This window comes from Natrix helvetica, assembly GCF_964273705.1.
Source record: "Natrix helvetica genome assembly, chromosome: 1".
Lineage (NCBI taxonomy): Eukaryota > Metazoa > Chordata > Lepidosauria > Squamata > Natricidae > Natrix > Natrix helvetica.
The window spans coordinates 295,271,727-295,292,489 of record NC_138548.1 but is presented as its reverse complement, the minus strand read 5'-3'; the positions used below and the strand labels follow the sequence as shown (position 1 = coordinate 295,292,489).

At 35.2% G+C, this 20,763-nt stretch overlaps 1 protein-coding gene across 4 annotated transcripts in view; it reads right to left on the bottom strand.

Moving 5' to 3' along the window:
* Positions 1-20,763, bottom strand: part of RBM6 (RNA binding motif protein 6) — an 80,565-nt gene that overhangs the window by 58,110 nt on the left and 1,692 nt on the right. For all 4 annotated transcript variants that reach the window (XM_081937920.1, XM_081937923.1, XM_081937921.1 and 1 more), the window contains exons 2-5: positions 18,231-18,313; positions 6,765-8,073; positions 6,052-6,141; positions 4,759-4,828 (exon numbers count right to left, since the gene is read on the bottom strand). In XM_081937920.1, the coding sequence (XP_081794046.1) occupies positions 4,759-4,828; positions 6,052-6,141; positions 6,765-8,073; positions 18,231-18,274 (1,513 nt within the window). In that variant the 5' untranslated portion in view covers positions 18,275-18,313. The remainder of the gene's footprint in view (positions 1-4,758; positions 4,829-6,051; positions 6,142-6,764; positions 8,074-18,230; positions 18,314-20,763) is intronic.

Genomic DNA, 20,763 nt, shown 5'->3' with positions numbered 1-20,763 from the left:
CAAATACTCTAGTACATGGTTGAATTAGAGACCCACCACTAGAGATTGAGATAACCAGCATTTAAAATGGGTTTAATACGAAAACTATTAAATTGATAGAGGATAAGATTCTCAAGAGATCATGATAGCCATATATTACTAGAAACCTTTTCTCAGAATGACAGAATCAGTTTGTCATGAAGCAACCAGTGACATACTCTATTCATATACAATTCTTTTCTGATTTAATGAGAGTTCATTTTGCTACCTGCTGAGATTTGAACTAGAAATATGAGACCAGGTGAAGAATAAAACTGAGCAACAGATCAAATTGATATGATAGGGACTGAAGAAATATATTTATATCTAACTTGAAATATTTATCCATAGCTAAATCACACATTCACCATTATCTGTGAGGGTTATGTTTATTATATTAATACTTGATCTTGTCAGATAAAATGTCTCAGTGGATAATCTTTTAAAGACTAATAAAAATTACCCAACTTATACATATTCTCCATCATGATATTACAATGCAACTTTACTTCCCCAAGCATTTAGTTCTCAAAAATTATTTAAACATAACTAATCATTTTCTAGATCTGGAACCAAGTTTTTTGCCTCATATGATAGAACCCTATGGTTAGTTATCAGTATAGCTAGCACTAAGGCAGGAACAAGTTGTCAAAATGGCCATTTTTGTGTTCTACAAACCTTAGGAAAAGAAGTGAGCTGCTATAAATCCTTGCATTTTAATAATTTTCTTCTAAGGTAGAAGAAAGTTTAACTGTATAAACAATTACTTAATTCAATTATAGACAGGTACATATGCTCCCATTCCCATTGAGTTACTATATACCTCCTAAAGAACTGAAAAATAATTTAGTATACTATAAAAGATTATAGTGGAAAACAGTAACCAGCAAACGTTCCTTTTCTCTTGTGTATATACCTGGCAATTGAAGACAAAAACAAGCCAGATTTCTATATACTGCAAAAAAACAGGTAAGTTGCTTTAACATTTGTAAGAAATCTTAAATCAGGTTTTAAGGTTTAAAAAAATGACACCTTATATCTTTTGAAATTCATTTGATAATTCTTCTGATCAAACTAAAGCATCTTCAAGGTGCCCCTCAATAAATTAGCAGTAAAACAAACAGAAATTGTTCAAGTCTATAAAATATTCAACTTCTACAATACAACCCATCTCTAGACTTGCTTTGTATTTACTACACTTTCATTCCTCACAATATGTGAATATCTCTAAATGGTTTACAAGTTAAATGTTTCTATTTTTTAAAGCAAACAAAAGCAGCAAAGTACAACAATACAAACAGCAAAGTACAATTAATATTAGTTCAGGAAAAATGTAAAATATAAATCCATTAGTTCACAGTTATGGCCATTTAAATCAGAGTACAAATGCAAGGGAAAAGAACAATGCCTCTGAAACTGAAAATGTATTAACTCAAGGTCCTACGAACATTTCCAAAGAAGAGTAATCCAAAAGTCCCACTACTAGAGGGTCTTCATGTGGACCTACTGATTTTACTTCCCTTGAAGGATGCATCTAGAAGATGCCCACCAAGAATCACTAGAAAATATGAGCAGGCACATATTGGAAGATATATTTTAAAGATGTATTTTCCTGATGTCATTCAAAACTTAAATAAAAACACTACCATCAAAATCTTAAATTGAGATCAGAGATATATCAGCATTGAGAATAGCTGAATAATAGACTTCACTAAACACAAATTCCACTTTTTAAGGATTTTCATCTCAAAAGATTCACTAGTTTACAAGTTTCAAAATGATATAAATGATGTAATGAAAATAAGAATGTGCATGTACTTGCTATACTTTTATAGATTATCCTATTTTAATATGCTATTGTATCTCCTGTACTTACTACCAGTAATTAAGTTTCCGTGGCAGTAAAATATTTTAGTGAGACAAAATCTTCCAAAAAGAAATTATATTTTGATAGTTGTCTATAATTTGACCAATGTCATACACATTGATATAAGGAAATGGGAATGCATTTGCTATACAATCTTGTTCAAATCTAAGTTAGGCAATATCACATCCTTTTGATACAAAACCACCACAATAAAAATGACGAATAGCAATTTTAGTCCACATGCATCCAAAGGATGACACAGACTGGAACTGACAGTAAGTAAACATGGTTTGACACTACTTAAAGCATGCTTATGCAATGTATTTTCTCCACACTTGCAATAATTTTAAAAAAGCAAATTGTGGCGGCTAAGACAGCTATGCTTTTTGAAGTACTGTACAATATAATGACCTCATCTAGATTGCAGTTTTATGAGCGCACTTCCTGCAGATTACTACTAATCACTTATAATATAGTTCTCCCATATCATATAGTAATTAGTGTATATACTATGTACTACATACCACGTAACGAATATATGCTTACCCAAAACATGACTATCCTATTCTAATTTTTTACATATATAATATAGGAATACATGGGATCTTATGTCTAAAACTATTTTTTAAAAAGCTGACATACGTTAAGGGAGCCAGAAGCAAACTTAGTAAACCAGCAGGCTTCAACCTTTGTGGCTTGGCAGCCCAGCTGAGCTGGGGGGAGGGTACGGGGGGGGGGGCACTGAGCCACACGAGTATCGGGTCAGCATGCGGTGGGCCAAGTGCACAGTTCCAGTCACACAAGAGAGAACAGAAGCCTTCAGGGTGTGGTCTTGTGGCCTTCCACTCATGTGGCCTGATTGAGAAAATGCCATGGCCCAGTAGTGGGCTACGGCCAACAGGTTGGGGATCCCTAGTTTTCATTTCTATTTTCACAGAATATTTGCAGTGCTGTGCATCATGTGGCAATGTGCACATCAAGATTACAAAACTTAGGAAACACTCAAAAAATAGAACTTAGGTTTGACCATAAATAGCTTTTATTTATCTTATTAAATTTATATGCCACCCCCCTTAAAAATAAGATGACACAGTTACACAGAACAAGGTAGTTTTACCAGAAATTATTAATATTTACAAGGCCCCAAAATATAAATTTATAAATAATACTAATCATGTATGTTAAATGAACCAGACTTTAAATTAATCAGAATATTATTGTTGCGAAAAGTGATATAAAAGTATACATTTGAAGGGGAAAATCACAATCTACTTTCTAAAAGTCTTGCTCATTATTCAAGACAGTAAGGAATTAGCTCATGGCTTTGTGTTTGATAAAAGTTGCTGAATTGAGTCTCTGCTTTCAAATAATGAACTTAGATTAGAAAAAAACTTGTAAAGATGGATATTTTAATTCTGGAAAATTATTCTCTTTCATGCTAAGAGCAGATAGGTCACGTAAGTTAATACACAGAAATTTGTGGGATAATAAAAGAATTCTCTATTGATATAGATTTTTCTCTTTTTAAATTTCTCTGCATATCAAGAAATATCTAAAAAGCAAGCTCTACTTGGTGCTGAAATATACATGATTAAGCTGATTCTAATTTGTCTTCTAGCTGCTTTCAAAACAAATTGCAGCAACGGGGGTGGGGGGGTGGGACATCTTTTGCCCTATAAAATCTGTAATGTTTCTTACCCTTATTATATATTATCATGTTGAACTTTATAAATATTTATTTTACACCAGCATATTGCAAATGTTCCCTAATAAAAATCATCTGATACCAGTAATGGTCATAAGAATTGGAGCCAGGATACTCTCAATAAACCATTCTCTGAAATAAAAAGATAGTCACCCAAGTGTCACAGAATTCGTAACGATTTCAGTGATCAGTTTAGTTTATTTGCATCTGATGATTCTGATGAGAGGAATCTTTTAAGGATATGTCAAACATTCAGGCACATCTTGAGATACATTAACAGGAACAGATTCCAAATCATGGAAAGTTAATTGTTTACTTTGACCTGCTCATGAACAATCAAATTATCTGGTTATGTTTAGCTTACAGAAAAGAAAATCGAGGGGAGATTTGACAGCTATCTTTAGATATTTGAAAAGTTCTCATATGGAAGAGAGTGGTCTTATTCTCTCTGGTCCCAGAACAGAGGACAAGAGCCAGTGGATTGAAATTATAAGGAAGATGGTTGAGGCTAGATATCAGGAGGAACTTCCTAAGTGTACAAACTATGCAGTGCAATGTAAAAGTGCAATGTACTGCCACATTGCATGGTTAATTCTCTTTCACTAGAGATATTCAAACAAGGGCTATAAGGTTATCTATCAGATATTCCAAAAGATCCTGAACGAGTGATTGGACTAGATGGATTCCATGGTACCTTCCAATTCTATTATTGTAAGACTATTTTTATTGAGATTACTATAGGAAAGGTATTCCAGAGACTTTTTTTTAAAAAGTCACTGAAGACAAACTTTTAATAGTTCTTGAATTTTATGTTAGAACAAGTTTATGTTCTGTCTTTCAAAGGTATCTAACCTCAGTATTAATGCAGAGCTAAAGCAGGTGATTTGCAACAGACTTGCTAAACCTAATCCTGAAAATGTCAATTCAGCAAAAAGGCAAGTGAATAAATCATATGCCCCAAATTCCTCTTAAAATCAAAATTATAATGCCAGCAAGAAAAAACTGTACTGATAAGACAGTACACCGCCCCGAGTCCCTTCGGGGAGAGGGAGCGGTTTATAAATTTGAAATAAAGTAAAGTAAGGTAAAGTAAAGAATAGATCACCTGATCAATAATTATAGAAACAATGTAAATTTAACGAACTTTAAAAATTGGGAAAAAACCCACCTGTGGTATAATCTTTAAGACGTAGGTTTTTCACTGGTGTTCCATCACATGCTTGGAAAGCATTGAGAATCTGTAAAAACAAAGTTTCCAGTTAAGTGGTAAAGTCTATATTATACTGAACATTTTAACACTGAATATTCCTTCTGTATCGCCCCAAAACAATGATTTCAGATTAATGGAAATGAAAATGGAAAGCACTTGACAGTGTAAGCTAAAGTACAGCAAAGACTATGTCACAATAAACTCATTTTTGCTACATGTTTTTGGAGGGTGTTTCCCTTCAGTTACTCTAATATAGTGCAGATTCTCCTCATTCAGCCACCACTTGTTCATCGATTCGAAGTTACAGTAGTGCTGAACAAGGAGACTTATAATCATTCCTCCAACTATCGTAGTATCTCTGCTAGTCTTATGATTACAATTCAGCCATTTGGAAAAGGCTCACCATTATGAAGATTGCAATGTCCTACAGTCATATGATTACCAGTTGTGTCCTTCACTGCAAGCTTTTGACAAGCAAAGTCAATGGGGAAGCCAGCAGGATATCACGAATGGTGATTCGGGGATATTGCAACTACCCAGTAGTCGCCTAACAATTGCAACAGCTACAACTTCTGTCATAAGTCGTAAGTCAACACAGTCATGTAATGTCATGGTTTATGACTGCATCACTTATCAATTACCACCCTTAAGTGAGCACTACCTATACTGGTTTGATTTGCCACTGCATCACAGATTATAGTATTCTGAAAAAGCTAGAGTGTTTAAGGATATTACAAAGTTAATGTTTTAATTGTAAAATAAATAGATTAGATAGTGAATGAATTTGGAATAGTCCAAGAAAAGACAAAGTCTTGTGATGAAGACCAAATTACCCTGCTGAGAACCTACTCCTACTTTTCATTAAACCAGGGCAAAACAAATGTGTCTTCTTCCTATTAAAGCACTGTAGTATTAAAAGAAATATGGAATACATGTAACTGGCACATTTCAGCATTTTCAGAAAAGTGAACATTAGCTTTGAAATTACATTAAAATTATGCAAACTTGTCATAACTATTAAATCTGCACAGATCTATTTTTGCAAATATAACTGCATTAACATCTTTATTAAAACAATGTTAGCAGTCAAAAGCAAACTGCAATTTTTTTCTCTCTCTCTCCAGTGCCTGGACATCTTTCTAATGGTAATGTTAAATTCTGTTTTTCTATTATTTGTAACTGATAAACACAAGAGCTATATACAGTTAATGTATCATCTATTACTAGGTAAGCTTCATAAACACAACTTACATCATCTTTTGTAGCAGTTTCAGGCATTCTTCCTAGTCGAATCAACTTGCTTGGCTTGGTATCTTTGAGACAGGTTCTATAGTCCTGGTCCTTTGAAAATAAAATTCAAAAGGATTTTAAAGTCAACAATGAAGTAGAGGAAAGATGCAACAAGTCAAACATGGTTGAAAGTGTGTAAATTCTCTTAAAAAGTTACAATGTAATCCATAACATTTTATCATCAAGGTGCTAAGCTTGCATATGTCCACCACTAAAAGGAAGTGCCAATTTATAAGAAGCAAATTAGAACTAAAGAAATTAGGCACAGAAAGCTGTGTGGAAGACTCAGTGTTGTATTGATTAAAGTGTGAAGTAAAGGTTTATAGGTTCAAATTCCACTTCAACAATGGAAGCTCACTTCCATGGATTTAGGCTGATTATTATCCCTCATATCAATCAGATTGTTTTTTATGCGAATCACTTGGAACAAAGAAAACTATGCTTATCATCTTAAACTCAAGAAAAGGCAAAATATAAATCCAACTAATAAATAATCTCATGTTACAATACCTACACTACAATTTGCAGATTTAATTATACAAAGAGTGAGGTGAGATGGTGTAAAGGTGAGTTAATTTCATTACAGCTGACAGCTTTGATTTTTTAAGTGTTATCATCTTCTAGTAAGCATTTTATAAATGTGTTATTAAGAAATTTTACAATAAATTGCATACCTGAAGATCTGGTTGAGAATCTTTACAAGACTTCCCATCAGCAAAAGATTTGCCATGTTCATAGTCAAAGACCCGACATCCTGGAAGACGATGATCTACATCTCGATACTCAATGCCCCTGTAGTCTGTATCCTGCCTTCCAAGGAAATCCAGATCACTTTTTTCTTTTAGTCCAGGCAATTCAGCTACTTGCTCTTCTTTTGCAGAAATCTCCTGATTGCTAACAAAGCCCTGATGAGGCTTATCTTGGTCCGGAAGATTGGGAAGAGAATTGCGGCTATTTTGGAACTCTAGAGAAGATTCAGTCTTAAGATTTTGTTCTTGGGGTTTTTCTTCTTCTCTGGCTCTTGAATCTGAATGTGGCAAATCCTCATTCTGAATACTCAATGAAGACCTGTCTCTAACGACTACAGTCTCTTCTATCTTGCATTCTCTATCTGCTAATTGTGCTGTAGATTGACTGTGATGGAAGTCTACAACATTTGAGTTTGCTGAGGGTCTCTCCCTTTCTGCAAAATCCAGCGGTGGTGGGGCATCCCTACCCCTAAAATCCTGATCAGCCTGAGGTTTTGGCCTATTTCTGAAATTAGAGTGGGGTACATCTCTGTCTCTGAAGTCTGAATCAGCCGCACCCATATTTCTCAGATCTGTATCAGGTACATCTCTTTTCCTGAAGTCTGGATATGGTTGCTCTCTGTCCCTATAATCTTGTTCAGGCATGTCTCTTGTTCTAAAGTGTGGGTGTGATCCGTCTCTATTTCGGAAATCCAAATCAGATGTTCCCCTAGCACGACAATCTGATGAAGTATCATCTCTGCCTCTATAGTTCATTGTGTGAGCTTCCCTATCTCTATAGTTCATTCGGAATGTATCCCTATTTCTATAATCCATAGGAGGAACATCTCCTCCACTATACTCCACAACCTGGCCTTCTCTATCCTGAAAATTTCCAGGATACATCTCCCTACCTCTAAAGTCTGAAAGGAGTGGTATCCTAGCTCTGAAGTCCAACTGTGAATCATCCCTACTTTGAAAATCTGAAGGCGAGTAATCTCTGCTTCCAAAATCATGCATATGACCCTCCCCACCTCTGAAGTCACTACGTGATCCATCTCTACCTCCAAAGCTGAAAGTAGATTCCTCTCTGTTCGCAAACTGAGGATTGAGGATGCCTGGGAGTCCCTGGATATCAAAAGGAAGTGATTCTCTGCCAGAGAAGTTGCCAGAGTGTCTTTCTTGAGCAAGACTATCAAGGGGAGGAGAGTAATCCCTGTTCCACCCGGGAGCAAATCTTTCTTCTTGGCTCCCACTGTAGAAATAAAGACAGTGTTATTCATAATGTCCTTCGAGTTTGTAATCTACACATCAGCATGTTCTTCTCTAACTTTAACAGAGGTGTTCAACAGTAAGATCCGTAGATGATAGTGATGTTTGGTAGTTTAAGAGGTGGTAGTATACGACAGACGTGATAAGTAAACTTGCGCACTCTTATGTCACCATAATTCCCAGAAGAACTCAACATGGAATACCTGAAATATTAATGAGTTAAGGTAACAATCTACATAGTCTCACAGTAAATTAAATTGGGAACTTTAGAGAGTTTAAGAGGTTGCCATAATTATCTTGCATGCTCCTTCAGTCAGGAATATTCCTTAAACCTGGTTTTATCACAATTTTAAAAAGGAATTCTTGTAAGCTCTCCTATAATAATGAATTCCTTGTTCAACATTCAAATAAAAGGTTATTAATACAATGCACTATTTCAAGATATGTAACTTCTACATCTTGTCTTTCCAATGTTATGTACTACTTATTACCAGTTGGAAGGGAACTAAAAGTATACTACACCATTTTACAGCAAAATTACATTTCATAAGTTATTTCACAATTGCATAAAATTAGAAACAGCAATAATATTTTTGGCAATATTGCTTTGCTAATATAATTTTTCATTAAAAATGTTTATTTTGGCAGGTGGTCTGAAGAATTTTATTTTACCCTTAACATGACATGATTTATTTACAACACTTAACTCATTCCTAGAGAAAAGTGCACTTATATGTTTGAAATTAAGGCTTAAAACTATCTCTAGTAAATTCAGTTTGCAAGAATTTGAGCAAATAATTTATTCAAACACACTATGAACAATAAACATAAATATAAATGTTTTGTTGTTTCTTTTATTCTTCTAGTAAAGGTGTGGAAGAAGCAGGTTAGCCCTGCTTCTGAATTGATGTTTTGTACAATTCCTTACTAAGACTAGCAGTTCTTGAGTTACTAAATTGGAAGGATACAAATTCATAAAATTTGATACCATCCCCCCAGAAGACATTTTTTTCTTCCGGAACCGTCCCTGGGGCCAGAAAGATTGGGGACCACTGGTATACATTATATAAAAAAAGGGATAGAACAGCATAAACTTCAACCTTTCATTTCCCTCACAACAGTCAATAATATAAATATTCTTTCCAGCATACCTGTTATATTGAAGAAATTTTTTTTACACTAATAGACATAACCCAATGATCAAGGATATGCAGCTACAGGTGGTCCTTGACTAATCACAACAATTGGGGAGAGTGATTGTCATTTTAGATCAGCATAGTTGTAAAGCTAGATATCATATGAGTACAAAAAGTGAGATGCCACATGATTCCTATAGCAATCCCAGCAATCCCCATTGTGGTCATTAAGGAAAAATTGTGAGTTGTTAAGCAACTAGTCAAAGCATTCGAGGCTTGGTCCCTCTCAATACCAAGCTTCAGTAAAGGACTGCCTCCAACTTCTTCCATCCACCTGCAGTATTCCCTTCCATCTTTGCCCCTTGGCTGCCTGCCTCCTGTCTTGTTAGGTAGCAAGAAGCCCCAGTATCACAGGATTTTGAGGCTGCTTGCCACACTCTGGGAAGCTGCATTTGCCCTCATCATTCTGCACTCTGACAACCCATGCTCCGCTGCTCCAACAGACCTTTCCCATCTTCTTTCTCCTGCTGCTGTTGAGATATGCCCAGCCCTTTGCAACACAAAACCCCTCTGCAGAAAGCCAGAAAAAGAAAGCCCCTTTCTACCATGTTGGTAGCCCCAGCTAGGATGGGGCTTCCTGGCATAGCATGGCTCTAGGGCTGCTTCTTGTTTACCTGGTTGCTTCTTACTTCTGCTTCTTGCAGTACCCTGGGCTGTGGCAGGACTTCCTGGTGAACCTCGAGAAGCAGAAGCAGGCAAGTAAATAAGCCAGAAGCCTCACATCTACGGCAGGTCAAAAAGCTCTGGTGCATGGTGCAAAGCGCTTTCTTTTGCCAGCTTTGCACAAAGGGGTTTCTGGGCGCATAGGTCTAGGCTGGGCACAATTCATTAGCCGCATGGAGCACCCAAAGGTATGTTGAGGTGGCAGAGTATAAGGAGGCATGGGACCAAAAGGACATACATGTGAGGGTGTAGGCAAATGAGGGAGTTGAAGCATCTCAGCTTCATAAGTCTGAATGGATTGCCAAGTGCCCAAGTTTTATCATGTGACCTCAGGGGCATTGCAATGGTTGTAACTTTTGACACAGATCGTAAGTCTCTTTGTTCAGTGCCCTGGTATCTTCAGTCATTGAACAAATTATTGTAATTTGAGGACTGCCGATATTCAGTTTGAAAGCACAAAAGATATTTCAGATGATCTAACATAAATATACTTGTACAATTCAGTGGCTCCTAAACAAGTTGCACCTTTCCCATAGAAATTAAAGAGACATTAATTTATGGGATCTGTTACGCCTAGGAAAAGGTGTAGCTTGGAAAGGAGTTTATAAATTCTCCAGAGCAGTGGTGGGTTCCGGATCCCGTCTCAACCGGTACCCTGCAAAGGGACCGGGCATCCACCAAGTGCACGTGCGCTGCGCATGCATGCGCACCCACCGCCTGCAATGCTCCATCTGCTCGGCAGAGCATCGCGCAGGTGCCATATGCTGCACGTGTGCGCGCAAATGCCCTGATTGGGTCAAATACAGCTCAGGAACACGGGCGGGTGGGTGGGCCCTCTGAAGCACCGTACCGGAACGGTGCCTGCTGCTCCCAGAAGGCACCAGTACACCAGTACCGGGGCATACTGCCTGCAACCCACCACTGCTCCAGAGTATATCCATATGGTTGCACAGGGGGTGCAGAGAGAGATGACAAAAAGCTTTTGCCTCAGAAGTGATCATCAGAACATTTAAACTTTAAACAAAAAACAATGTTTTCATGATTGCTTAATGTTTTATAATACATCTATAAAGGACTAAACATATTTGCCACTATTACTCACCACACTTTATACTGGGAAAACTCAGGTACTGGTTAATAAGTTGATAATGCCCTTGCTGGTGTAAGTAGCACTTATAGCAGGGTTATCAAACTGGTAGCCCATGGGCCACATGTGTCACATGCAAGCCACGCCCACCCCAACTCCGCGAAGGGAAAAACGTTGCAAAATGTCACGTGACAGCAATGTGCCGCTGCAAGTTTAACACCTGTGACCTACAGAAACTGTCTAATTGTAAATTAGCCAAATTGTAGTAGGCTAATTTACTTTCAAATGTGTCTATGGAATCTCAATTAACTAGGGCCATAATGGCGAACCTATGGAACCTTTGGCAAGGCGTTGTCCTGTCAGCTGGCCAGAGCACATGTGCATCTGATTTCACAACTTATATAGCAGTCACTAAGTGAATCCAGCTTCCCCAATAGCTGTTTTTTGCCAGAAATATGCCATAAAGATTTTAAAAAACACAATCATATAATTGCAGGACACTGCAATTCATTGTAAATGCCAGCTAGTTGCTAAATGCCTGAATTGTGATCACATGACCATGGGAGTAGTACAACGGTTGTAAGTATGAGTATAGGTCATAAGTTACTTTTTCTGAAACTGTTGTAATTTCAAAGTCATTAACTGAACAGTCATAAGTCAAGGGCTACCTGTATTAAGGAAAGGAGAGCATCCCCAGGAATTACACATATAGCACTGCGCCTACTATTATTTTCTTTCAATAGGTGGTTCTTTCTTCTAGGGGAGGCTTCCATTAATAAAAAGGGGGAGAAAATTAATGTTATTTCCCTTCTTCTTCCATGGAGATTCCCCACATCGTTTTAAAGGATCATCCAAGTCCCTGGAATTGATTTCAGGGATATAATGGGGTTTGGTGAAATTCATTCTAGTGAAAGAAACATTGGCAGCATTAAAGGCCATTTTCTCATGAGAGAATACTAATGAATAAAAACCACAGAATCAGAGGAAAATAAATGTTTGTGGTTTCTGCAAGGATTTCAGAATTTCTGTAATTAAGATGTTTTACCAAAGATGCTTTTTTTGTTTGTTTCAGACATTGCCAATATTTGCAACTGATACTCTATTTAAACAATGGAAAATGGATATTTCTAAGTTTATATGCCAAGGGAAAAACCCAAAAATTAGATATAAACTACAGCAAGATGTTAAAAGAAAGAGAGGGTTTGGGTTTATCAGATTTGTAACTGTATGTTTGTTGTTTGGTCTGGCTAAAAGAGTGTGTGAACCTCCAGAATAAGAGGCTAATTGATTTAGAAGGTGAATTAAGATTTGGATGGCACCATTATTTATGGTATGACAAGGTTAAAGTAAAAGTTGAATTTAACAACCATTTCATTAGACGTGCCATTCTAAGAGTTTGGAATAAACATAAAACGAAGTTTTTTATGCCTCTTTGGGTGTGCCCTCAGGAAGCTTTTTTCAGAAAAGAAATGGTGACGAAGCCAAACTGGTAGACTTATAGTAAAATAATATCTTTTAATTTTGGTGATCCTATCCTCAAGTCTAAGGAAGAGCTAGTCAGAACATGTCTGGCATTGGTTTACAACTGAAATAAGATTTAAATTAGAAAGAGTTATGGGTTTGACTTTGTTAATGAATTGGAAATCCTACTGTGTGGTAGTGATAAACATATTGCTAAGGTCTATAAAACATTATTGAATTTGAATTTGGAAAGTGGATATATAAAGCATTGTATGATTCATTTGGCAAGAAATTTTGGATATAATGTAAAGCTTGAACAATGGGAGAATATGTGGACAAAAAGATTTAAAATTTAAACTAAAAGAAAATTTAAAAGAAAAATTCGATAAGATTATGTTTTATTGGTATTTAATACCAGATAAGTTATCAAGAATGTGTAAAGATATTCCATGGAGATGCAAATGTAAAGAAGGGATTTTTTATCATTTATGGTGGACATGAGATAAAGCAAAGAAATATTGGAGTAGGATTCATATTCTAATATAGAAATTCTTAAAGTGAATATAAAAATAAAACCAGAAATTTTTATTTTGAGTTTAATGGAAAAAGACTTGAGGGGGAAAAATGGAACTTTAATGCTATATATGTTGATGGCAGCAAGATTACTTTATACACAAAAATGGAAGGATACTTTGATCCCCACAATGCAGGAATGTCTGCAAAAGTTGATGGCGTTATCAGAGATGGCTAAATTGACTGCTTTGATTAAAGAAAACAACACAATTACTTTTGTTTCTATTTGGAAACCGCTTCCTGGGATTTGTGTTTGAGGTGGAAAAAAATGAAACTTTGATTTTGGGTTTTACTGATTAGATAGATTTGTTGTTTTAAAAATGGCTACTTTATACTATTATGTAAAAGTAAAAAGTTAAGGTTTAATGTTACTATCTTATTCTATTGCACCAGAGAGTTGGAAATTAATGCCTTTTCTTTCTTTTTCCCTTCTTTTCCATACTTTTCCCTTCCCTTTTCTCTCCCCTATTTGTCCTATTATTTGTTTTTGCATTTTATATTATATTATAAACTAATAAAAAGGAGAGGTCACTAACAATAATAAAGAGAAAGCCCTGAAGGAAATGATTTATCTGCAAATCTTGCAGTTGGCTTTGACGCCTGAGTAGGGAACTGAAACATCATTGACTGAACTTGTGGATAACCTCTGGTGAAGGTAAATGCTTCCATACTTGGTCTCCATCTCTCAGTGGCTTTCAATATTGTTCTTACCAAGCCTAAAGAATAGAGAGAAAGAGGCAGTGTTGCAATGATTCTCCTTCTTCCAAAGTTGCTAGTAAAGAAGAGATCTGACCCCAGATTCCTCTTTTGTGGGAGCCCTCAAGATTCTGTCCTCTCCCCATTCCTGTTTAACCTCAACACAGAGTTGATGGATGAGATCATCTGCCAGGATAGGGTTAAGTATCATTAGTATGTATGAATTCATCACAGGTGGAATTGGGAGATACTTTGTCATCTCCTGGATGAATTGCTTCAATATACTCAGTATACAGCTGCTCTTGCAAGGCCACTCAGAGGTTTCTACTAGTCCAGAATGCAGTGACATGGAAAATTATGGGAGGAGGAGTTCCCATTAGGCTTCCAGTTGCAATTCAAAGTACTGATTATCAGCTACAAAGCCATTCATGGCATGAAGCCAGGTGATTTGCAAGACCACCTTTCTCCACTTGTTTTTGCTTGACCACTAGATTTGGCAGGTTGGGGCATGCTCTGGATGTCATCTATTAAACAGTGCCATATGGCAGAATCCTGGAAGTGAGCTTTTTCTTTCACAGTTCCTGCTGGTTATTGGTAGATGATAACAATGAGATTTGTTTGGCACTGACACTGTTTGTATTTTATAAATCCTTAAAGACCTGGATGTTCTCCCAGGCATGAGGCCTATAGTTTGGTTGAGCCCATTGTTGTGCTTGTCTTTGGCATAACTGTAGTTATGTTCTTTTGTTGATTGTTCTTGAGTGCTGCTGTGTTATTACTGTATCATATTATTATTCATTATTTTAGGTTAGAGTTTTGATTCCTATGTTCATTGCCAGAGTTATGATTCCAAGGTAGGCAGCTCTATAAATTGGAAGAATAAATAATCCTTTGCCAGTGCAATTTGATCACACTACCAATTTGCCTATTTTTAATCTCTCTAACACTGTTGAATATACACAACAATTAATGAACCAGAATAGGACCAGGAAATGGCAAAAGAGATGGTTCAGAGGGAGAAAAAATACAAATAATGTTTACAATTATTTATATGATCTTACTTATAGATAAAGGAAGCAAGATAGAAATCCAGTAACAAAAGTGACTAAAATTTTAAAATTCGTAAACAGAGTTAAAGACTGAAATGCTGTAAAAAGAAAGAAGGGATGGGATGAAAAGAAAAGGGATGTAATGGAAAATTCAGTTAACATTGGAGGTTCAAGAAAGAATGGGAATGCAGATGATTAAAAACTCAATCTAATAATCACAGAAAATTCTGCAACGCATACAAACATACAAAAGTGTGATTACAATGATAGTCAATAATTCAATCTTTGTCTTCACCCATCAAAGGTCACTCAGATTTGAAGGTACTGATTTTAACAATCCCCACTTTTAAATGTAGTATATCTTTCTGTTCTTTCCAGTAAACCAAACCCCTATACTACATATCCAAATAGAGCTATGTGAAGACTTCTAAATCAGTGACAAGATGTGTTGTTCCAAATCAGCTGATTTAGAAAACAATGTTCATTTTCTTAATCAAGTTGTACTAAAACACTAACTATAGTACTAAAAAGTGCATAAGAGGAATGTTTCAGGCATTGGAAAAGGCACAGTAAGACATGCAAGGCAGATCTCTGTAAACAAATTATTTCATTCACAATTAAGAAAGCATCTCCATTTGTCCAATTTATCTGATGGAGCCACTCATAAGCGGGCCTCCCAAAAATGTCTAGATATTTTGTTTTTAGTCTCTGAAAATTGGTACTGAAATTAAGATAAAACATGCTACAGTTCTTACAAACAACATCATTTTTGCAATCTCCACATTTTTGTATTTCTTGTTCTGATGTTCTTTAGAAACTATTGCTACTATATAAACCTAGTCAATGATCTTATCTCTCATCAAATAATTCAAAAACATACTTTACAATGCTATATTGTATGATGAACCTATAATAAACTTTATCACACTCCTCTGAGCAATATGCTATTCTCAAAAATCCTTTAAGGTGTAAGCACTTTAATATGCTTTTATCATATTAGTCCCAAATCGAACTCATCCAAATGTTCTTACTGCCTCATCTATCTCATATTGTTGGTAATTTTTGGTTTGATTAATCTTCCCTGAACAAAAGATTGCAGATTTCTTGTTATATAGATCTCAAACCACCTACACCTCCCCCCCTCCCCTCAAAAGCCATGCAAATAATATTTTACAAGATGAGAAAGTGTGACCAATAGTCAAATTTTAAGCTGGTGAAAAAAAATCCCACCATCCATAGAACTGCATTCCATAAACAAGGTGCTATAGGTAAGAAGGTCCTTTCCCACATTTATACCTCATAGGATGTTTTGGTGCTATGGAAGGAGGTGATGTTTTCTTTGTAGCGTGGAAGTGCTGCTTTATTTTTGTGTTTTTATTGGCTGTCTTTGCGAGACAGTAAGATAATTGTGTATAAAATTAGGGGCTATACAGTAAAAGTTCAATAAATAAATAAAACATACAAGCCTGCCTAAATCATGTTCTCAAATCCTTGGGTCCTAAACAATTTGGGTCTGAAATATCATTACATCATTTTGAATGTGGATTGAGAGTACACTATAAATCAGTGCAGTAAATAAGTATTTACAGCTATATCTTATTAAGTTATTTCAGATTGGCTAAAGTAAATCTAAAATAGAATCTGCAAATGAAACTTCTTGGGCTTGCTCTTTCTTGCAAGAGCTGCTGTTGAGGATCATCAGGTTGTCTAGAATGGACTAGGAGGAGGTATAGGAGGAGGCAACCAAATGGGGAAATCTGATGCATTTGGTAGGGAATGGCTGCAAAAGCAGAAATACTTTCCCACTTTTTACAAGTACCCTGAATTGAAGCAACCATCAATATTCTTAGGTGAACAAAGTATAATTTTTGGAACTTTTACAATCTACCATCTTACCATTATCTTTAATTCACACTTATTTTTCTTTTACTAAATTCATTAGTAAAAAAGCAGTCGATGAATTCATGCGTCTTTTCAAATTCTGACAAGTCACATCAAACTCATGAATCTGTACAGTAAGATTTTCCCCCCAATAAATATATCCCTTTATTATACTTGGATTCTTAATTAACCTAAGTCATTACTGATCAAAGACAGCTTTATAGAACATTTTGCTTAAGACTTGTGTATGTTGCTTGTATTTAATATTCAGCAATTCTGAGCCTACAGCACATGATATTTTTGATCTATGTCAATCCATCCTGGAGCTACTTCACACTTCACTGTAGCTCCATAGATTTGTACTTATTTAATGTGCATTTAGTAGGCACGCTATATACATAAAGTGTAAATCTGCTTTTGTCTACTTTTTTAATTATTGCACATTTATAATTTCAATTCATTTTCCCCAAAACTATAAATGTGCTTTTCATTATTATTGTTAAATTTCTGCCTTCAGTTTCCAGTCTGTGATATAATGAATGAATATTTGTTTTCTTAGATTTTATTAACTAAATTGCAATTAAATTGAGACAACATAGTATGATAAACTATAAACCATGGTTTATCACAGTAGTTAGGTTCACACTACATAATACACTAAAACCAATCAAGTCTTGCTACAGCATAGGATGATGTATGAACTCAGTAAGTACACAGTAATTGCTGTTATTAACTTTTCAGAAGTTTTAGAACACTCTATAACAGTGTAAGGTAAAAACCAGAAAGCCACATCAAAGTATTAGGTAGCCTCAAATTTGTCAAACTAATTGCTCTTTGATCATATAAAATTGAAATTATTTGATCATGCATAATAATGTCCTAAAACTAGAGGAACTCTTCTTTGTGCATTAAGACCAAATGCAACTCAGAAAAGGTTTCAGATATCTCTAATATGCAATACCACTAATGGTATGGCACTAGTATATATTTCTCTAAGAGCATTCTGATTACATTTTTATTACAGACATAACATCTTTGAGTTGCACATGGTGTAATTATACTGAATATATTCATAGAACAAAAGTCAGCCATACTAGACAAACCAAATAACACAATATGTTAAACTATTGAATGTGTCTTTTTGAATCTTTCAGCCATAAGCACTTCTAGAATCCAGGTCACATGTAACTTTTCATTTTTTAACATATGTAATTCTCTAAATTCTTGTATTCTATTAATCCCATGAAGAGAAAGTGCTATTTTAAGCACATAAAAAATCTAATTTGCTGTTAAAGTACATAAGGAGGACCACCTGCAAAATGTTGCCATTTAGATTGTTCCTGTTCAACATTTCAGCTTGGTCTTTCCTCCTCTATGATGTTCCATTCAATTTCCCTTCACTTATCTTTTTTGGAGAGGAATCAACTACCCACCCGCCCCATCCTATTTTTATCCAGTTGTAGTAAATGTTATTGCACAATGTCGATGTAGAACTGCTATTATCAATAAATATAATTCATATTCAAATACTTACCGGAAAGGACCCATTCTATTAGCTGAATGAGGATGTCCCCACATTTTGTTCCAACAGACACCAGATAGCAAATTCTGAAGAATCTATGGAATAGAAGAGTAATAAGAACAAAATGTAATTATCCTAAGAAAGCTATATAAATCAGCAAGCATGCTAGCTGATCAACCTATTTAAAATCTTTCATATTTTCTTGAAACACTCAGCTAAACGTAATTCTGAGAGTTTATTTCAAATAGGATAAACTCAAGAGTTTCTAGGGTTCCATCTTGTTCACCACTACCTACTTCTGAAAGTGACCAGAGAAATTTCTGAATTGATTCCAAAGAATTCTTATGTACCAGTTACATTATGTTTTACGTTACTCAGAATGCTCTAATTAAAAGATTTAAAGATCCTTGGTGCTCTCTGAGCATGATTGTTTGCTTGCAGACATTTTATTACCTGACTAGGTAATATCATCAATGCTTATGATTGTGGGATTTTTGTATCTTTATATATAGTAGAAGGGGATAGTGTTTCCCTTGGTAGATCCCTTGATTAGGATATTAATTTCTGCTTGTTCGGTGTTAATCTTTGCTTATCTGGTTGTAGGCTGCTGGAAAGGATAGGTGTTTTTGTTGCCTCTTTTTTATTGTCTCCTTTCAATGGTGTGTAATTGTGGTTTATATCTATTTATATGTATATTAACAGATATAACCTAGAAAACAAACCAGCATATTTCTCACACAATTACCATATTTTGGGCTTCTTCCAGTGTTTATATCAGCCTCTCAGATTTAGTGGTTTTCAGATACATTGGCTTATACCCTTAATTATCACCAAATCAAACTGAAGTCCAGTATATATCAAACAGTTTTTATATCCAGTAAATGCAAATGTTGTAAACACTTCTTTCCCTCCAATTTTTGCTTCTTCACAAAAGAAAACTAGTTTGCCATTTTCTCAATTAACCTTCCATTTAATTACATTGTGTTATATAATAGAAACCTCTATTTAGGACAAGCCTCAAATTGCTTTTATGGGAGGATTCACGGGAAATTTCTTACATATAGTAATGAAAACCTAGAAACTAGACATTAGAAATATCAACAGAGAGAAACAAATAGTTCTTTCAATTTATGTACATTCTATCTTGCCCATAAGGTCACATTCTAACCAAGGGGACAAAAATCCTTAAGCAGTAAGACTACACAGTAGAACACAATAGAACACTTAGTACACAGTAGAATTCAGTGACAAATACACACTATTCCTTTTCACAAAATACATTCTCCTTTTAACACAAAATACAGAGTTTCCTAGAACAAAGAATCCAAAATCTCCTTGTTCTGCATAGCAAAAGTGAACTGGAATACAGAGCAGAAGAAGCAGAGCAAGGGAAAATAATCAGAGTCTAAGTGACAATGAGAAAATTATTTCAGAGATTCAAAAACATTATTACATTAGGTAGTCCCAGATTTTTTTTCTCATCAGCTCATTACTATTAACTGACATAAACACATTTAATTTTGATTTTAGTCTTCCTTAACAAATGCTAAGAAAATTAACATTGATACCTTGAATAGAACCTCACCTTAAAGAAAAACAAGGTTTACAGATTTGTGGACATAATGTTCCTAAAGTTAAGAAATGTTTTACTTCCCTCCCCACAAAAGCATATATAGCTATTGAAAAATATATTTGATGACACCAAACAGATATTTCCATAATATTCTAAAGATGGGCAATCAGATCTTGAGGCCCCAAGGGCACAAATAGGTCTTTAAACACCTACCAGATATTTTTAGCAATTTGAAATGGAAACTTTCCTTAAGAAAGTTAGGCTTGTTTGCATGAAGAAATTTTCCTGCTTGATAACATGTTTTCTGGGGAAACAAACAAAATTGATTTTTTTAAATAAGTTCATTTAAAAAAAACATTGTTTCCTCAGAAAATATTATATTTTGAAACTCTATCATATCACTACAGGTAATTTTATTTAGCAACACAGTTGAAGGCAGCAGCCAGTCTAAGTGAAAGCCTGATAATGTTTATGATCATACTTCAGCTTTCCTTTGAATTATGCAAAGATCATAAATGAGGATTGATAGTAAAGCTACATTTTATCATCACTGTAATTTTAAACATTTACTAAATGAAGTAGTTGCTAAACAAGGACTATTGTATCATCTTTTTTCTTTTTTAAAAAAGGAACAGGGTTGCTTTTAGTATCATTTTTATTATCAAAAATGTCTCTGTACCCTTATAATCACAATACTCATTTTAGAAAATGAAAATAGTGGAAGACTGCAGCTCCCTATTTTGTTTAGAAATCTAGTAAGGTGGTAGGAACCATACTGAAAGACAGGAAGAGGGGAGTTACCTCATCGCTTAATCTTTTAGTAAGCAGGTGCTTTGTGAATCTCACTAGAGCAATCATTTGTGATTAGACACTCCCTCATCCAAACTATTTGATAAAGACATCCACAACAAGCTCAAGATTGTAATGTGTTTAGCAAGAAAAACAAATTTGTTGCGTTGCTACAAATTCCAA